General features: G+C 40.3%; 1 protein-coding gene across 4 annotated transcripts in view; it reads left to right on the top strand.

Moving 5' to 3' along the window:
- Positions 1-18,806, top strand: part of PXYLP1 (2-phosphoxylose phosphatase 1) — a 52,911-nt gene that overhangs the window by 20,289 nt on the left and 13,816 nt on the right. For 3 of the 4 annotated variants that reach the window (XM_032193538.1, XM_032193539.1, XM_032193540.1), the window contains exons 3-4: positions 17,211-17,372; positions 18,235-18,361. In XM_032193538.1, coding sequence (XP_032049429.1) covers positions 17,211-17,372; positions 18,235-18,361 — 289 coding nt within the window. Of the gene's footprint in view, positions 1-11,778; positions 11,873-17,210; positions 17,373-18,234; positions 18,362-18,806 lie in introns of those variants that run through there. The other variant, XM_032193537.1, reaches the window with a different exon arrangement.

Here is an 18,806-nt window from a genome sequence, read left to right as displayed (position 1 = left end):
TACCAGTGGTGTGGAAGGCAGCTCTGTGGAGCAGGCAGCTCACGTTTGTCAAACATGTGCTGGGTTGGCTTGTTGGATCGAATGCCATTCCATCGGGTGCTGGAATATTGCTCTCCTAATGTCCTGGTGGCACAACTAAAAACTTACTGGTTTTGCATTGTCAGAAAAACTGCAGAATGGAGAAATGACCTGTCCTAGATAGTGGACTGTCCTTTTTGTCTCTCTAAATTGTGGTTGTAATTACGTTGACCAACACTGGGTATTTTATTTCCATACAGAGTGAATGCAAGTTGTGATACTTTGTGCTTCTTTTTCCACTAGAGGAGAAGGTTGCAGTGATTTAGGTCTTCATTCCTACTTTGTGCTTGGTAAAACGACAAGAGCAGTGCAAAGAGACTGCAAATGCAGTGGCTGGAGGGGTTCCTACAGTACCAAAACAGGATGGCAACTCAGCTAGATTCGGGTTTGAGGTCAGGGTTGTGTCAGTCAGGCTGTGGTCATGCAGCCTCACAGGGGGGGAAAGGCATCCATTAGGACCCTGTCAACATCAATTATGTTGGTTAGAGCTCAGATCAGCACAGGAACAGGACATTATCTTTCTTTTTTCACCCCTTAAGATTGGTGTAGTACATAAGGACCCAATTACAGGGCATGCACAAACCTTACAGTAAATTAAAACATCTGAGACTGACTGCAGCAGCCTGAAGGTGGATCTCTACAGAATTTTTCAATGAGTTACGTATATTTGAAATTACTTTGAATAAACCAAACTAAAAGGAAATTTATAAGTGAGCTGTTATGATACAGTATGTGAACTCTATAAAGTTGACTTGACAATTACTATGGATTTTTATTTTTTAGTCAAATGCTTGTAAATATATTTTTTAATAAAGCAAATGTATTTAAAGAAAAAATTCTATACAAAAGGACTAAAACTACACTGGGAAAGCATCTCTTTCTACTAGCTCTTCACCCTTGTGGTGGCCGTAAATTATAAACTTTCCTTTGAGCCTGCTACAGGCGCTTGCGAAGTTGTTAAGGCTCTGGCTCTCAGGCAGAGCCTGCATATGTGGATCCTCTACTTGACACTTGTTTCCCTCAGTACCATGATACTTTGGCCAGTCTCAGGCCTGTCTTTCTATAGAAAAAAAATTCAGTATTTGCCACTGCTTTCTAAAATGTCAGCTGCTAACCTGGTTAGCTCTTACATACAGCGTGGGGAGCCTCGTTTATTTAAGGGCTCAATCTGCCTTGATGGTCTCGAGTGTTGGTGTTTTCTGCCCATCTGGATGTGACTTTTATTTTTTTCCAATAAATTTTATTTCATTGTACTTCCTGTTGCCTGGTTTTGCACTGGAGATTTTGATTGTATATATGAGTTATATGAAACAGAAGACAGGATTCTCCACCACGAAAGGTAGTGAGGTTTTTTTATTGGCCTGGGTGCTACGGGCATCTCGTATTTTCTGAGGACCGGTGAAGAGCACCATATGCGATCCCATCAGGTGGTTGCCTGTAGGAGATCGCTGTGCTGCTGCACAGCCCCTTTTGGAAGCCTGTTCACTTTAATAATCCCAAACCTTCTGGCGTGACTGCTGCCGTGTGCATGCCTGCTTTGTGGCCAGATACATCTGTGCAAGAGTCAGGTGGAAGCAGCTGGAGCTTAGCTCAGCATCTCTGCTCACTCCAGCTCCTGCTGCAGGGAAGCTGTGGTGTGGTGGGTGCTCAGCAGGTCTGAGAAAGGGGGACCCAGCAGGGACTTGAGGATGGGAATAGATTTGGAAACCGAGGGGCGTAGTGCCCCTATCGAGCCTTTCCACTGGCAGAGCAGGGTGTGCTTCCTCAGCTCAGGAAGCTGGAGTTGTGTTGCACTTTGAACATATTATGTACTTAAAATAGGTCCAATGTAAGAAGAGTGTCACATTCTTCTTATTTATTACAATGAACCATATCTAACAAATTGCAACATAGGAAGTCTTGAAGCAGACAACTTGGTTTTTGTCATGTGCTGCCAGCATACTGAATTAAAAGGAGACCAGCATCTCCCTTCCTGAATTTTGCCTTCAAGCTCAGAAGCATGACAGACTTTCCACTAATAAGACTGGTGGTTTTTTGTGTTTTTTTTTTTTTTTTTTAAGTACTAATTTATATTTAAGATTTAAGGGAAAGGCAATGCACAAATAATATATCCAAGGCTGTGTACGTTTTAGTAGTGAATGAAGAAATCTACTCATAAGCATGTTTTGCTTTTTTTTTTTTTTGTTAAAGATAGTTTTTTATGTTGTAACTGGAGATTTAAATGAAGTGTAGCTGCTTTTTTGGTGATACTTAAAAAGCTCTGTAATGTGTTGTTTTGGAATCAGGGTGCATGTTTGCATTTTGCAGTATATCTCACTTGGAGGGGGATGAGACACAATGAATACATCAGAACGATACTGTGGGACAGTCTTGATTTTTCTCCCACAAAAACAGAAAAATCATTTTAAAACACCTGCTTTAAGTATAGGTGAGGTTAAGTTGCTTCAGATGGGATTTGACCAGTAGAAGTTACTTGGCAGGCTATGGAACTTCATAAATCTTAATTAAATGTATGTTTTGGCTCCATCCATGACAGTTAGTTGAGCCGTATGTACACAGATTAATAGGAGCCATTAAAGTGTTTGGTTGAAGGCTCCTGTATATAAAGCCCAAACTTCACAAGAACTAACTGCAAGTCAATAGTTAGGCTTCTACAAAACCTTACTACGGTAATGGGTTAAATCCTACAGGGAAGGAAATAAGACTGGAAAATAATAAAACCATCTAGCATCTTTTTACTCAAAATCCAACTTGAATCATGGTTCCAATATCTGCAAGAAAGTTTAGAAGCGTTGAAATTTCTTAAATATTTTAATAATTAGTAAACATTGCATTTTTTTAAATTTTACTATGAAATTAAGGAAGTTTAAGGACAGTCCCAAAAGTATGTTCCTGTGCTCAATTATTTGAATTTCACATGAATGGTAAAACAGCGAAGGAAAATGAACTTTAATAATAGGAGGGGAATAGGTTTATTCTTAAGTGAACTGGGCTCCTTTTTTTTTTTTTTTTTAAATCGGTGTTGTGCCAGTGTAAATGCTGCAAGCTCTGTTGCCACTGAAGTCTTAGACCAAATGCTGAAGCAGCCCTCTGCACAGCTCCTGCCCGTGCACACTTCTATGTGGAGGTGTAGTAGGCTTTGGGGAAAGCCGGGAGAGGATGACTGCACAGTGTTTTCTGCTGGTGACTTGCAGTTTTCTTTGCCATACCTCTTTAGGTATGTAATTGATTTACAGGTCTGTGAGCTTGTATGCATTGTGTTAGTCTGTTCTGAGTTCGGTGGGGGTTTGGGGAATCACTGCACGGGGCTGTAGTGGCATCACTGCAGTTGCAGACAGTCTGAGATGGAGTACACAGAATAAGTAGCTCAGGCAGTACACAGAATAAGTAGCTCAGATTTTCTGTGGTGCTGTCAGAAGTGCTGGCTGTTTTTTATTTTTATATGTATGGAGTGCATTTCTTGTTCTTATGCTTTTTTTTTTTTTTTTTTTTTTTAGCTTTCATCCAGTTTGTACAGGCCAGCAGTTTGTAACTGACTTCTATATTTTTTCCAATGAGGGTACTTGTATTTTAATTCTTATCAGTTTGATGAAGAATAATTTGAACTAAGATGTGGGACAGCAAAGAAATCAGAACTTTTTTCCTTTACAGGCTGCTCACTCATAACCAGGCCTTAGGGCTGTCTGTCTGCTGTCATTCCCAGTGGCAGGCTGCTTTAGCCCACCGGGTAACTTTTGAGCTGTTTGTAGCTGAACTTCACTGGGCAATGCCCTGAGCAGCCAGATTTGATTTAGCCCTACTTTGAGTGAACCAGGTGACCTGCAGAGGTCCATTAAAACCTAAAATATTAGTAGCAGTAGATCAGATAGATTTTTTGATTTTTTTTTTTTTTTTTGCATGAATACCTTGTTTCTTTGTTGTTTATAATTTCAGGAGCGTTACCCTGATCAACTGAAGGAAACACTCACTTGCCAGCCAGTGCAGTTCTCTGCTCTTCATTCTTTTATGGTCTTTGATCCCGAGTTGTGGGGCCTTACTGATAAATAGTGTGGGATAGTTTTGTTTCTGTTTGTAGCTGTTAAATTCTTTACACTTGGTTTGGTGTTTCAGGTTTACTTCAAGTAGGTGAAGTCTGCCTTATATAAGCCCTTACTTCTCATAAGAGTACGGCCCCCTCCATGCAGAGTTTGGATTCTAGCTCTGCCTCGGTGTTTTCAAGATTTCGGATTTCAGTGTGGTGGCAGCTGCATGGATGCAACCCCCATGCCGCTGCCTGCTCCAGGCTGCCTGGGAGATGCGCTTTGTGCAGCTTTGGTCTTTTCTTGCCTGTGGGCAAGCTGGGGACCACAGAGACTGCTGGCACCTGGTTGTGCCATTCTTTTTCCATCCCTGGTGAGCCTTTCTGTTCTGCTGGCTAGGCAACGGAAAGTGGTTCTCATCCCTGAAGGCTTTTTCTTTTCCAGGTACAGTTTGTCAGCTGTTTGTTCCCTTGCTGTATGCTGTCTTCCTTTGTACATTTGTTTTTATCGTGTTTTACAAAGATGATGTGATCAAAGCAAAACCTGAGTGTCTTAAGCTATGACGTTACACTTAAGGTAATGACAGCCTTGTCACGCTGCTTTGTTTTAGTACAAGGCCTCTGTTAATTTCTGCTGACCACTCCAATGTGAGATCAGTTTTCTGAGAGTTCACAATCAAATCATTTGCAGTGGCATTAGCCCTCTTACTTTTATCAGAGCTTTTATTAAAATGCTATCTATTAATTGTGGGCAGATTCCTCATACAGTAACTGCTCGCTGCCCTTTGTTTGAGATACACTTAACGGTCTTCAGTTGTTAATGTTCTTCAGATGGTTGTTCATGTTTGTCTTTAGTCCTCCTAATTTTCCTCTTGCAATTTGTCTGCTGGTGGTTTTGGCCTTTCATCTCTGTTTTTGCCGGGCTTTCATTTTTGAATGTCAGAGTGGCTTTTTTGATCCAAAGTGTCTCGTCATTTGACCATGAAGACTTTTGAGAAGCATGTAATTTCTGTTCCCAAAGTTACTTCCCTTGTAAGGTTTTGAAGCTCACTGGGAGAAGAGCAGTGCTTACACATACTAAATAGCATTGTGGTTTGCTTGCTAATGAGGTGGGGGGTTTACAAGGCTGAGGCTTTTGTGGACTTGCTGCAGGGAAATACGAAATCTTGGAAAATAGAAGTGATCTCCGTTTATGATTTTTGGGAGATGGTTGGATTAAAAGAGCTGGAAGCCCTAGGTCCATGGTGTAATTTGGGTTTACCAACTGTGCACATTAATACTGGATGAAGACAAGAAATATGATTCACCAGCTTCCTCCAACCTGGTTTACAGCTACAGACATCGATAATTCTGTTCCAGAGGGAGCTGTTCCGAGTTCCTAAGACTGATGACTGCGTCTTTCATTACAAGGTTCCCCAGCACAAAAATCTATCAGGCACTACTGCGTTAAATCTGCTGTGGTGGGGTTTCCTGCTAGCCGGGCTGTGGCAGCTCTCTGGACAAACAAGTGAGCTGGCTTGGCGTGGATCTGCAGTGGCATATGGTGTTGAGATCACTTCCTTGAGCAGGTCGCCTCGTGGACAGAAAACAGTTGGGATTAGATGTGAAACAGAAAGGTGCTAATTTAATGCGGTAGTTAAAATATTGATTTGAATTTGTAAGGCTCTGTGTCTTTGAAGGACACCAATGAAGGGAAGCACCAGATGTCTGTGGATTGTGTTTGACTGATGACATTAACATATTAAACAGTTTGCATCCTGAGCCTTTGCAAAGGCTGTGGCTGAACCACAGGCTTTCTGTTTTATCTTGACTTTCGGGTGGTAGTCCTTTGGGAGAAAGGGAGATTACTGTAACTGCCGCAGGTGTGAAGAAATGGAGATGCCGCTGAGAACCGCAGCAAGCAGCTCTGTTGGGAGGTGACAAAATGCTTGGTCTGGGGAGCTGATGGACAGAACTTGCTGCAGCCGCAACAGCTGCTGATGTGCTGTCTGAAACTGAGGGAGCGATGCTTGTAAGGGCGTAGTGGGCAGGCAAAGCTGTGCTTCTGAGCCCTTTTATTTCTGTTGGTTTGTTTTGCCTACATATTTTTGCTTTTCTCTTTCAGTATCTAGATGTTCTAGTGTATGCTTTAATAAAAGAATAAAAGTTGACTCAAGAAGTCATTCTGAGTTTTTGGGATGGCATTTAAGGAGGGTGCTAAGGAAAAGAGGCAGCCACCTGCTCTTGAAGCTCTAAATTGCTCTGTGCTCCTATTGCTTGGTCTTCAAAGGGAGGGGAAAAGCACTTTATCTAGGATGATAAGCAATACTGCACACTTCCAGTTCTTATCCATTTGAAGAATGTGAGCTTAGTAGCCAGAGTTAGCAAATTCCTTAGAGAATAAGCCAGAGGGTATGCATGTTTCAACAGCAGAGAGACCCTGCCAAAATTGTAGAGCATTAGCAATGTACTGCAGGTAGAGCAGGAGCAGCTGCTGAACTGACATGAACTCTTCTGTATGGGCCACATTTTGTGTAATTTTCAGCTGCTGTAGATGAAAAGAATGCTGAAGACAGAGGATTTGCAGTCCATGTTCTTGAGAAAATACATATTTTCTTCTGTTGTGCTGAATACTTTGTGTAGTTGGCCTCTGTGCACAGTTCTCATGCAGAATCTGCCAAGCATTTTTTTTTCCTTCAGTCATTATGTAATCAGTGCTGCACAGCTTCCTGCTCCAGTTTTTGTCAGATCCATTAAATATACAGGAGAAAAAGAAACGAGTGTCTTTAACTTGAAATAAAGGTCACCACCCACAGGCGAATTACGGCAGTAGCGTTCAGCGTTTTGTGTCCTGGAGCTACCTTTTCATGTTGACCTTTATTTTGAGACAATAGTATGGAAATGGGAACAGCTGATAACAATCTGAATACAGCTGATAGAAGCTGTTTTGAAAATCTGTTCCAGGATAATTCAACTCGATTAGTTAATTTACCAGTTGCTGGGTTCTGTAGACAGAAGCAGGACAGAGCTTTAACATCTTATTGGTGTGCTCATGAATCTTTTCAGATAAGTAATAATGGCTGCATCTGCTGTATTTATAAAGCCATGATTTCAGCATAAAACCTCTCTAGCCTTTGTTTACTTAACCGGTAGTCTTCAGGACACGGATTTCATCAAGTGATCTCGGCCTGGTGAGACACGGCAGCTATGCAGATGTGTTGGTAGGAATGACTTCATTTTAGCATCGTGTTTATGCAATGCTTCTCATGTGTGTCCTGAGCAAGCCCCTGGTGTGCTGGGGATGAACAGAACAGTTTAATCATAAGCAGCGGTCGGGCTTTTTTTATCTTGTCACTAAATAACCTGGAGTGTGAGCAGTATCTGACTTGAGTGAAACATTTAAAGGGCAGGAAATCTGTCTAGATGTCTAGCAGGAACCTCCTCCCACTCTCCTTCAATTGGACTGGGAAGCCAAGCAGTGAGGTAATTAGTGAGAAGTTTGCAAGGAGAAGCTTCATTATGCATATATATATATATATATATACACACACATACAAGAAAAGAGGGCAAGTAATTGATGGAAATATAAATCTTTTCCATGTTATAAAACCTCAGTGTTTCAGCATAGTAGGAAAATAAAATATACAGGGTAGGTTTTCACTTTGGTAGGAGCAGTGGAAAATGACTGTCGTCTCTGGAATTTGAAAAGGCTGGAGCTTGCAGTCAGCAGGGCTGCGTTACTGCTGTCAAGCTGAAAATCCTGGATGCTGTTTAAGCAATGCCATATGCCCTCCTGAATTGTCAATTGAGAAACAAATTGGGGTGGGGGGAACTGAAACTGTAAAGCTCTTTTCAGAACCCCATCTGGACTGAATAAAAACGCAAGCGCCCATTGTGAAATTTAATGTCTGATTGAATTTGGCCTCAAAAACATAACACTAGTAGGTCTGCCATGTTTTGTTTTGATGCAAGATTGATTTTCTTACCATATTTATTTTCTTTGTGCAAGTCAGATAGGGACCCTGTGTGAAAAATCAGCAAAATATGCAGCTAATGTGGGTAGAAATAAGAAATGTCTCATCAACAATACTGGAGCGAGTTGTTTCAGGCTGGTAAAGCTGCCACTTATGCTGGTTGTGTGTAGCTGTTTTGTTTTGATCGTGAATATGTGGACAAGCCACTCCGGCCTTTTCCACCGAGTCTAAAGAGGAATAAGGCCCAGAGTCAGTGTCTGCCTGATGATGGGCAGAAGGCTGATTTTTGGCAATTCTCCTGAGACGAGGAAAAGCTTTAAGGAAGTTCCTAACCTGTGATCCAGAAAATAGGCTGATAAATAGGTTTTGACCCATTCCTGGAAAGAAACAGGTAATTCGGACTATTTCTGAGCAAGCCTGTGAAAAGCAGCTAAGAAAACAGCCGATTTACAGTAGTTATAAATTGTCCATGTGGAGATTTGCACCTCCAGTGGAAAACTTGAGGGATCTGAAAACCAAGGAGGCTGAAAACTCTTCTGGAATTAGACTGAAAAATAAGCTCTCAGTTCCATTGCATGCAGCAAAATTACATAAATAGTGATTAGCAAAGATACAAGTTGTAGCCACAGTCATATTAGTGCTGTTATAGGGGAAAGAGACGAGGCTCTGTTGTGAAAACTGGTACTGGGGCATGTGTGTAGATTGCCATTGCGTTCAGCTGAAATTTAGCTTACCTTACGTTTGAGCTTATGCATGGTGGGAGATTTTGGTGAAGTTTTTAGTGTTTTTTGTTTGTTTGTTTGTTTTGTTTTTTCTCCTGTAGCCCAGCAGCCCTGCTAAGTGTCCATTTCCTCTGAGTAAGCGTCTGATATGCAGGATGCTTCTGAAAAGTGATCTTTCCTCTGCTTTAAAAACAAAAGCAGCTTTTTTATTTACTTGGGTAATTAAAAGTGGTTTAGGTCTCTAAGGAGAAAATTACCTAGACAAGTTACTGAAAAAAAAATAATAATCAAAGCTGAAGGAACCATGAAATACAAAGGAAAAAAACACCTTTAGGTAGCATTTTGTTAGATTTAATGTTTCCAATGGATATGTTCCTCTCAGCCTTCAACAGGTGGTATTCTGCAAGTTAAATGGGATGTCTGAGAAAGTGGAGGAGGGAAACCAAGAAGTGTTGGTGGTGTCTGGCCATGGCTGAGCTCTGCAGGTGAGGAGAGAGCAGGGAGCGAGCGGCTGCCTCTGGCTCTGTGGCGTCTGGGCCTGCAAGAGCAAAGGAAAAGGGACATCCACCTTGTCTTTATTAAATCATAAGTAATAATTTGGGAAGAAAAAGGGAAACTTCTGTGTAGTCACTTGGAAACAGAAGATGCAGTTTGAGGAACATGAGGAAATTCCAACGCAGCAATGGAAAACAGGATTTTAAAAAGCAGTGCATTTCCAATATTCATTCAGGTAATGCAGATATTTACAAGAACCAGTGCGTCAAAATTTGGGAGGCAAGGGGGACAGAGTTTGTGAGGTTAATAATTATATGTAAGAAATGAGAATATTTTTCTCTTTCACGAGTCTGCTGTAGCATCCCTCATTGCCTTCAAAACCAAAAATTGATGCTTCCCTGTAGAAGGGGTATGTGTGTTTACCTGATTGGATCAATAGAACTATTTTAGTAGGTCAAAATATGGTGTAGTGAAGGTTATCGCAGAAATCTGTGTTTCTGCAGAACGAAATGCATGTGTTCAAGGTTGCCATAGCAAAGATTTTTTCAGCACTTTTGATTAGGCACTGACTTGAAAAGAATGTTTATTCAATGATACCTCAGTAGCTACTACTTGGTTGCTGCACTTCTAAATACTTTTCCTGAATATTTTTGACATAGTCTTTCTTTGAACATGAAATGTAGGTTGCTGGCAATAAGGTTGTGCTGTAAATCAACAGACTGCATGAAAATCGCCTAAATTACCGTGATCTCCCTTACAGAAGGAGGAAGAGCAGCAGCAATCCAGAAACTGAATGTATGTCAAGTAGGTGTATGTGTCTGAGCACATCTCAGTCCAAAATTAACTCTCCACTAGTGCTGAATGTTTGCAAATTCTTGGAAACTTGGAAGAAAAGATCTGTTGTCTGTGTTGGCTGTTTGCTCCCATTTGACTGTTCTGTGGATACCGTGAGGTTAGAAATTCCTGCCTGCATCTGTGGTAAGGTTGAGGAGTTTGTACGTCTACTTCCAGACCTTTTTGTTTTCATGGCCTTTTTCAGTGTATTAGAAGGGAAGCGCTTATCTCTGCTGCCCAGATACTCTTGCAAGCTGAAAGCTGTGCCTGTGTGACATTGAAAAATATCCTATTGCTAGGTGGAATTATTGGGGATAAATTACACTCCAGGTAACCTCCTTTAGCTTGTCAGGAATTTGTCACAGAAGAGCTTTTTGTTGTTGCTGCTCTAGGATGAATTTAGATTTCTCCCCACCTCCCCTGCTGTTCTTCTTCCTGCTCCCCACCTCCCCCATAGCTCCCTTCCCTCTTTTTGCTTTGGAGGGGTGCGCAGAGACATTAGCAGCACTGTGGGAAGGAAGCCTTGAAGCTCGGAGCCCATGTGATGATAGAAAGGGCAGCGCTTTCATAGGGGGCTTTCTGCAGAGAAAACATCTGTGCTTCGGGGGCCCTCGGCTCGGAGCAGGCAGAAGGCAGCAGAAATGGAGAAAATGAGAGGGTAACTGCTGGAGGAAGCAGAGATGTGGGAAGTAAAAAGGTTCAGATGGGGATGGTTAATGGGCAGATACTGAGGACTGGCTCTTCTTCAGAGGAGGACCGATAATACATGCTATTTTCTGCTTCTAGGCTGTGTGTTCACAGGCTTAACAAGCCTTTTTAGAGATATTTATGCTTCTTTTTCTTAATAGTACTTGATAGTATGACCGCTGTGTAGCTAAGAAGCCTTTTTAGTTTGTGTGATTGGCCATTCAAATGCAGCACCTCGGTGTTTGTGCCCTGTGGATCAAGGCGCTGACTGTTAACGCAGATCTTACAACAGAGAGGTGCAAAACCTGTATTGACTGTGCCAAGGGATGAAATGAGACGGGTGGGTGGTGTGTCACGCAGGTGTGTTTGAACTTCATTGATGTTCAGACGTGCTTGTAGCCAAAACCTCTGCAAGTGGCCCTGGGGATGTGCTCCTCAGGCATGAGGGCAGGTGGCAGGACCCAGCCCCATGGGGCAGCTCAGGCAGGAGTCCGCTGCGTGCCTTGGGTCGAGCTCTTCAGCCCATGAGCATCTAAGCCATTTTGCCAGATCATTTTTGTCACTGTACACATCTTCACCTTCTTTTCTCCCCATCTCACTTGTTTTGGAGCATTCCTACCTTTTCTGGTTGTTCTTTACTGCAGCTGAAAGAAACGTCTCCATCCATCACCAGAATCCCAGGAGCTGGAGCGTGTTCGTTCTCCTCTCTGCTGGGCCTTGCTGGTGCCCTGGTAGGAGCGGAATGGGGAGGGGAGGGGAAGGTAGAAGAGGAATAAATAACGTTTTGTATTCTCTGTCATGCACATTTGCTTTTCCTTACCCGTTAGCATAAGGTTACCTACAGTGGGTAGTTTTTGCATTTCTGCCACGTGGCTTCATTTTCATGTGACTGTTTTAAATAGTATGTTTGCATGGACCTGAAAGAGCCTTCTGTCTTAAAACAGATGAAAACTCCAGGTCCCTGTTTAGTCAGGGAAAACTTGAGGCTAAGATGGCTGCTTGTGGTGCTGCTTCTCAGACGGCTTGGAGTTATAAAGGAAAACAGAAGTGGAGAATGATTTTATTCCCTATCTTTCTGATATTAGGTAAATGTTAAAGTGATTTTTTTTTTCTTTTTCATGGATGAATTTGTTCTGGATAAACAGTGGTGATACCTTTTGTGCCTTTTAAACTGAAACCAGGACTGCAGGAGGGAGAGAAGCTGGTACTGGAGTGATTTAGCATTTAATTTGGTGTTTCTTCTACGTGACTTGTGTTTTGGCTTGTGTGTTTTTCTGCTGTACTAAATTCTATCAAATTCATGTCAGCTTTGTATCCCTAGTTCACATCAGACTGGCTCCCTGCGTGGTCCGCTGAATACAATAGTTGATTTGATAAACTTGACATTCTTCCACAGGGGACTAGCTGCTACGCAGGGGCTGTTCTGCTCATTGTACTGAAATTACCTTTGAATGATTCTCTTAGTTGTTTAGCAACAACTTTTCCAATATTTGCATTTTTTGATGTATATTCTGGCATTCAGAAATTGGGTGTCTGGAAATAGACAAATTAGCTGCTTACTTTTAAAAATAGGTCATACTTAATGTGCATTGAAAATAAAACCATATGTTGTAATTTTTTGACGCTGCTGGTTTTGTTCATGAATACATTTCTTAGTCAAACAGTTAACTTTGTTTAAAATTTTATTTTCATTTTCAGGCTCTGTAGGGTAACTGATTTTAAAAATAAATTACTGGACATTTTCTGTTTAATTAAACTGTGCATTCTTAATAAATTAGGAGAGAGGAAAATGAAGACCGACTTATTTAAAGACTGGTTGCTCCATTGGCTTCATATCAAAGTTTAGATTTTATTTCCTCTTAATTTTAACTTTAAGAAAGAAAACTAATTGAACTTGGAGATGTACAGATTCCTGAAGGAGAGGTTCTGCAGCAGTATGGAGCTATTCGGCTGGGTGAGCAGTGCCCGTCTGTCTCTCACAGGACTCCATTTGCAGTTTGTTCTGTCAAGCCTTACTTGTGTCTGGTACCAGTCAATGTGTTTAATTTATTTCATGTTTTAAACAATTTTAACTTGGTACGCCAATCAGAGTTACATTGAGGTCTTTTTTATTGTTTCTGCAAGCCTTTTGGCTTTTTCTCTTAGATACAGCTTTTTCAGATGTAATGTTCTGAAGTAGTTTTTTTGTAGCTTCTTTAGTTTTTTAACTTTAACTTTAGTTTTTTCTAAAAAGGTTATTGGGTAGTAAAATACGTTTTCTTGTTGTCAAACAACCTCTATAAAAATATGTACGTGTTCTTTATAGCTTCAGTGTTGGCAAAGCTTCCAGATAGCTGATTTGATATGTTTCAGATGTATTTCATTAACTGCCCTGGGTGTGGGAAATGCACATAGATCAAAATCATGTGTTTAATCTCTGTTTTACATTGTTGCATTCCTGTTATAGTAAAACATGAGTTTTGAAAGGCAGAGCAGTGTAAAGATCTTGTTCAAAAGCTCCCTTAATCAAAGATTTAAGTATGATTATAGATACATCAGCAGACTTCTGTTTTGAGCAAGTGCACGTTGAGCTAACAGAACAAGTCATATAAACTAGTGCTAAGTAATAAAAAGTCGTGTAAAGCTACGTAATTGAATACTGATCTTATAATGATTTACAGCTGAAAGAACAGAGCTTGGAAAAAAAAATGAATTTCAGCTTCATAGGAGTGGCATTTTTTTTCCTGCCCTGAGCTGCGTCAGTGCAGCGTTACCTGGAGGTGTGTAATGTGTTGGTTAGGCAGGGACCAGGGCCCCCACCCCACTGGGGAGACGGAGGTGGGACTGACAGGGCAGAGGAGCTGTCAGTAAGGAGATACTGGGATACAGGGGAGATCATCTGGTCTTCGAGGAGCTTTACATAGCTGCTCCATGTGGTGTAAGGGCTACCAGAACAAGAGCACAAACCGAACTTCCAGTGCAGTAGGGAGCCGGAGGCAGGTGTGCAAAGAAGAATTTGGCAGCTAGGAGATAAACGAAGACAGCAAGGGAGCACAAAGCCCAAGGACCTGAAATGAAAAGGGAGGGAGAAAGGAGAAGACATCATAAATATGAAAGATGTGAACAGTGTCCAGGGAATAGTGAAAGGTGAGAAAACAAGATGCATCTGAGACGTTAGCTGCCAGGATAGCAGCAATACCTCTGTCATTATCTGGAACAAGCAGAAGTACAAACTGGGGCTCTGTTACTTCGGGCCCTCCTTCCAAAGCACTGAAACTACAGGATTGTTAGAGCTTGTGAGGAGCTAATTTAACAAGGTGAAATGAGGAACAATCTTGCCAGGTGGGCTCTTTGGGGTCACCATGTCGAAACTGAGCCAACAGAAAGCAGCTTTCCGACCAGAATTCATCTCCTTGATCTTTTTTCGTCCCTTCTGAAATAATAGTCATTTTTATATGGATACATTTGGTGGAGATTTCCAGTGGACTGCTTAGACTGGTGCCCAGATTTTGAGATATTTTTTGTGTTTAACATTGTTAAATTTAACAGCTAAATAGAAGACCCAGGTATTTGCAGGTAGTTTGGATGATTTCTTCCATTATATGTTATTCCATGTCTCTTGAAAGTAAATACAACATGCAATGGAAGTGGTTGTTTGGGTGTCTGGAGCTTTTTGGTCATTGATAATTTTCTTTGAGAAACCTGTAAATAATTTGAATCATTTAAGTCAAGCATGTTCAGAAAGGAAGACCACATGGTTGTGCCACAGGTAGGTTCAGAGTTAGAAACTCCTTTGTCCTGGACCCTGTGTCAGGTACTTGGAAGTGGACCGAGTGGTGGTACTTGGGGTTGCAAATCTTGTGTCCCTTCTTCCTCCCTGGTATAATCCAAGCTTATTCTCTAAGAAATAAGGGCAATCTTTACCACATATTATGAAGTAATAAATGCAGTTAGTAGCAGCATTTAGAAATTTAGGGGTAGGTACCTTTTTTTTTTTTTTCTAATTACACAACTATTGTTACTCCTAATCTCTAAGACTGTTTCCAGTCCACAAGCTAGTGTTAATGTTGCATCACAAATGTCTGGTTTGACTTCAGTGTCCTTTTAGGATGTTTTGTCAGTGGTTTTGTGAACTAAAAATGTGTCGTGATATTCATATAGGTGCTATTTTGAATGTGCAATTTTAACGATTTGTTTATTTTCTGTTAGATTCAGTGCTTGTTCTTAAATTTGTCTGGCAGAGTTAAAGTATTTCTTTGACTAGGTTGATTAGAAATAAGACTTGCTATCTGTGAATAAAGCATTCTGTGGCATCAATCCTAGGCAGTTGATCCTAATAAGAAAATATGTACGTCTGTGCTGTAGTTAATAGTTTCAATGCAAAAATGTGGTCTGCTCTGGTACTTGTATTTGTCTTTGATCAAAAATTAAGTTCATTATTTTGCTTTTAAATCTCCAAACTGAATTTTAGCCCTAGAGTTCCAAGCTGTTGCTTTTGGGTATGTTGTTTTCTGTCTTCTAAAACAATCTTGGGTCAAAGCTGAGCTATATTAAGCCCATGGGCGCTAAAGCCAGCTCTGTGTTTTTGTGACATTAAGTGAGGAGTAGCAATGTTGTGGGTTGCTATTGAGAAAATTGTTAATACAAAGCTGGAAGTTCTTGCTTATAACCTTTTCTGGCTAGGAAAGTTGACCAATACAACATAACTGCTGTAATTCCCCATTTATACTCTTTAGGCAATGTATTGTAATGCTGTCTATTTGCAGAGGCCAGCAGCTGTTGTAGTGCATTCTTAGGGTTGGGATTTATAAATTTGCTGCAAGCACCCTTCAAGCCATAGTCATCGACCTCTAATGGCTATTGCCAAGGTTCTGTGTTGCTACTAGAGTTTCTTTCAGCGGTGGTTTGCAATGACTTGCAATAATTTACACCAGTCTTAAGTTCTCTGTGGGAGAACTTAAAAAAAAAAAAAAAAAAAAAAAAAATGAATCTGATAAATAAATGAATGTTGGAATGACAGCTGAGCCCTACAGCTCAATGTCCAAAGTCAAAACTGCAGCTTAATATTCTTGCCAAGCACAGTCCTGTAGGCAATTATATGCAAAATGTGGAGCAGCTGAAGGAAAAGTTTGAAGTCACTGTGCTTGTGGGTATTAACCATGTCAACAACACTAGCAAGGGTATGGAAAAATGCTTGAATTCTGGTTTTGGCAGGCAAAGAGTAATCACATTAAACTAGCATATTGTAGTGTAAGAATGAAGAGTCTGTGTTATATTAACAGCTACGTGCTCTTAAATGTGTATGTATTTCACTTCAGTTTACTGCTGTCTTTGGTTTTCTTTGTGCACACAACTCCACCGTAGAACAAATTCACTTCTAGAATAAGGACTGGGAGTCAAGATGCAACTGAGAAACTGAGCCAGAAGAATTAGTGAAATTCTGCTTTGAAATCTGTTCTCTCATCTTTTTTCTTTCCTTTATTTAATTTTTCTCTCTCCAAAGAAGATGAATAGTGGTAAAAAACAATTAAAAAAAATTCCCTCCTCATTCTCACCTATAAATCTATCCTTGTTTAAATAGCAGAAAATGGTAGTAGTAAGAGGGGGGGGGGAAAGGTGTGTTGGGGGGGAGGGCAGGGGCATGCTCATTATCACAAGTATAATTTTGAAAGGCTTGTAAATTAACTAATGCTTTCACATCAGAACAAGCTAAAGAAGCTTTGTCAATAGAACTCCAAATTTATGTTCAGATGTTATAGAAGCATGCTTCTACATGTCTGTATGGTAGCAGTGATATTGCTGTTAATTTCCCTGCTTTGTCTGAGCATTAACTGCGTTTCTTTCTAATGAAATTTGTTATGGTAGTTTCAGTTGCATTTTAATAAATACATTTCTTTAGATAAGTCGGGCTACTTAAGACTGGGAAGGGTAGCCAAATGAGGGGGAGGAATCGGTAGAGAAAATGGTAGGCAATCTAGTCCCTTTGATCTCATAGTCAGAGAATTTCCATTACTTTGTTTTCCAGGTGGTTTGCAATATCATCATCATAACTGTGCTGTGTCTTTTGCTTGATGTCCTTCAAATCAGTTTTTAAGTGAAAATTATGGGCCTGTTATGGTACTTTTCTTTCTGTCATTCTCCTAGTGCTTAGTGAGAGACTGACTGAAAAAGCATCTTCATGAGTGCAAAAGGTGGAGTTTTTCTGCAGCCAGATAGATTTCTGTGGTCTTAACCAAGATCGAAGTTGCTAAAGAGTTCTCTGGGGTTGCCTTCTTGATTATGTAAAAACATGAAAAATTCAAAACAAAAAATCTATATTTTAGGGTGGAATCCTTTCATGGAAACTGTAGGCATTGTGAATAATTACTTTGTTTTGTTTGTTTGTTTAAAGGCATAGTTCTATATGTCCTTAAGGGTAAATTGTGCATGTTTTGTGTCTTTCAGTACATTTAATCCCGGTCAACCCTATCAAGGAAGATGGGTTGAATCCTAAGAGCCGAAAAAGAATAATGCCTGACTTGTTAACTGAACCTCCTGCAATAGATCCTGTTTACGAAGCTCGTGTTTACTGCAATATTCCTACCATTGCTGAACGCAGCATGGAAGGTAAGCTTTCTGCGTGCAAATGATAATTTAGTGGAAATGATGACTGTGCATCGTCAGTTCTTCAGTGCTTGAAGCAAGGTACAGCAAATGCCAGCTGGTCAATGAATTATGCTAACACATTCAAAATGCACTGTCCTTTTTTTAATATCCCCTTTGATAACTTGATTTTTGGAAGTGGTTTCTGTTTCCAGTCAATGGTCAACTGGAATTCTAAAATTGGAAAATTGGAAGGGGTGGGAGTGATAGAGGTATTTAATGTTTGAACTAATAATGTTTATTACATGTGAGCTGCACGGCAAATTTTACTATTAATGTCTGAAAAACAATTAACTTAAAATTAAAAAAAAAAAAAAAAGGACAAAACCAACCACAAATCCCAAACAAAAAGAATGTATTCATGTTGGAACTCCAAACCATTAGACATAGTCACCTTGAAGGCACATTTGTGTTCTTTACTTCATGGTGGTTGCAGCATGAGTTCCCTCATGTGCATAGCCCACTAACATAAAATCACAAACTAATATATCAAAAAGCTCCAAATTAAGTGTGCTGCAAAATGCATCGTTACAATTAAGGGTATGGAAAGAGGCATCATAGAAGTGGAGTAGCCTTACTAGACCAGTGCTTGAGTAATTGAATAATCTAGTGCTTGCTATTCAAGCACTAGACCAGTGCTTGAATAATTTCTTGTATGGCTTTGGGACTTTGGATGTAGTATGGAGAATGTGCTGAGTACCTAAGTCTTGTATAATTTTTCCTGTGACAAGAACTCATCATCCCTTCTGGGGTTTTTCGTTCATTGTAACACTAATTATATCTACGTTTTTTCTTATATATATATATATATTTTTTTGTGCTTCAGGTCATGCACCTCATTATTTTAAACTAGTATCAGTTCAAGTGTTGATTCGACATGGAGATAGGTATCCACTATATGCCATTCCCAAGACAAAAAGACCAGATATTGACTGTACATTGCAGCCTAGCAGGTAAAATTTCTGGCTTATACCATTACTTAATGCATGGTTTGCTTGATAATTATTTTGTTCATCTCCAAGAAACAATTTCTGCAGCTTAAAGCACGGTGTGGCTTCTGATGTTTGTGTATTGTGGTGGATGAAAGTTGGCACAGGGAGGGAAGTTGTGTGACTGGTGTATGGTACTTCCTGTGAAACAGGAACTGTTAATTATTACCAGGTCTGATCAGAATAAATTCCATAAATTTCTATTAAAAAGCCAAAGCTACTTAATTATTTAGGTTACCATTCTTCTTAGATAAGCTTCTAGACACTTCCAAAATGTTATTGCATTGTTTGAAAATATCTCTTCCATTTCAGCTATACGTCTCCTTTTGTGTGAACACAAAAATGTCTGGGTCACTACCACAGGAAAATTGATATTTGTGTTTTCTGATAAGTAAAAGAAAAAGTAATA

The sequence above is a fragment of the Aythya fuligula genome, chromosome 9 (genome assembly GCF_009819795.1).
Source record: "Aythya fuligula isolate bAytFul2 chromosome 9, bAytFul2.pri, whole genome shotgun sequence".
NCBI lineage: Eukaryota > Metazoa > Chordata > Aves > Anseriformes > Anatidae > Aythya > Aythya fuligula.
This window is presented reverse-complemented; position numbering and strand designations above follow the sequence as displayed.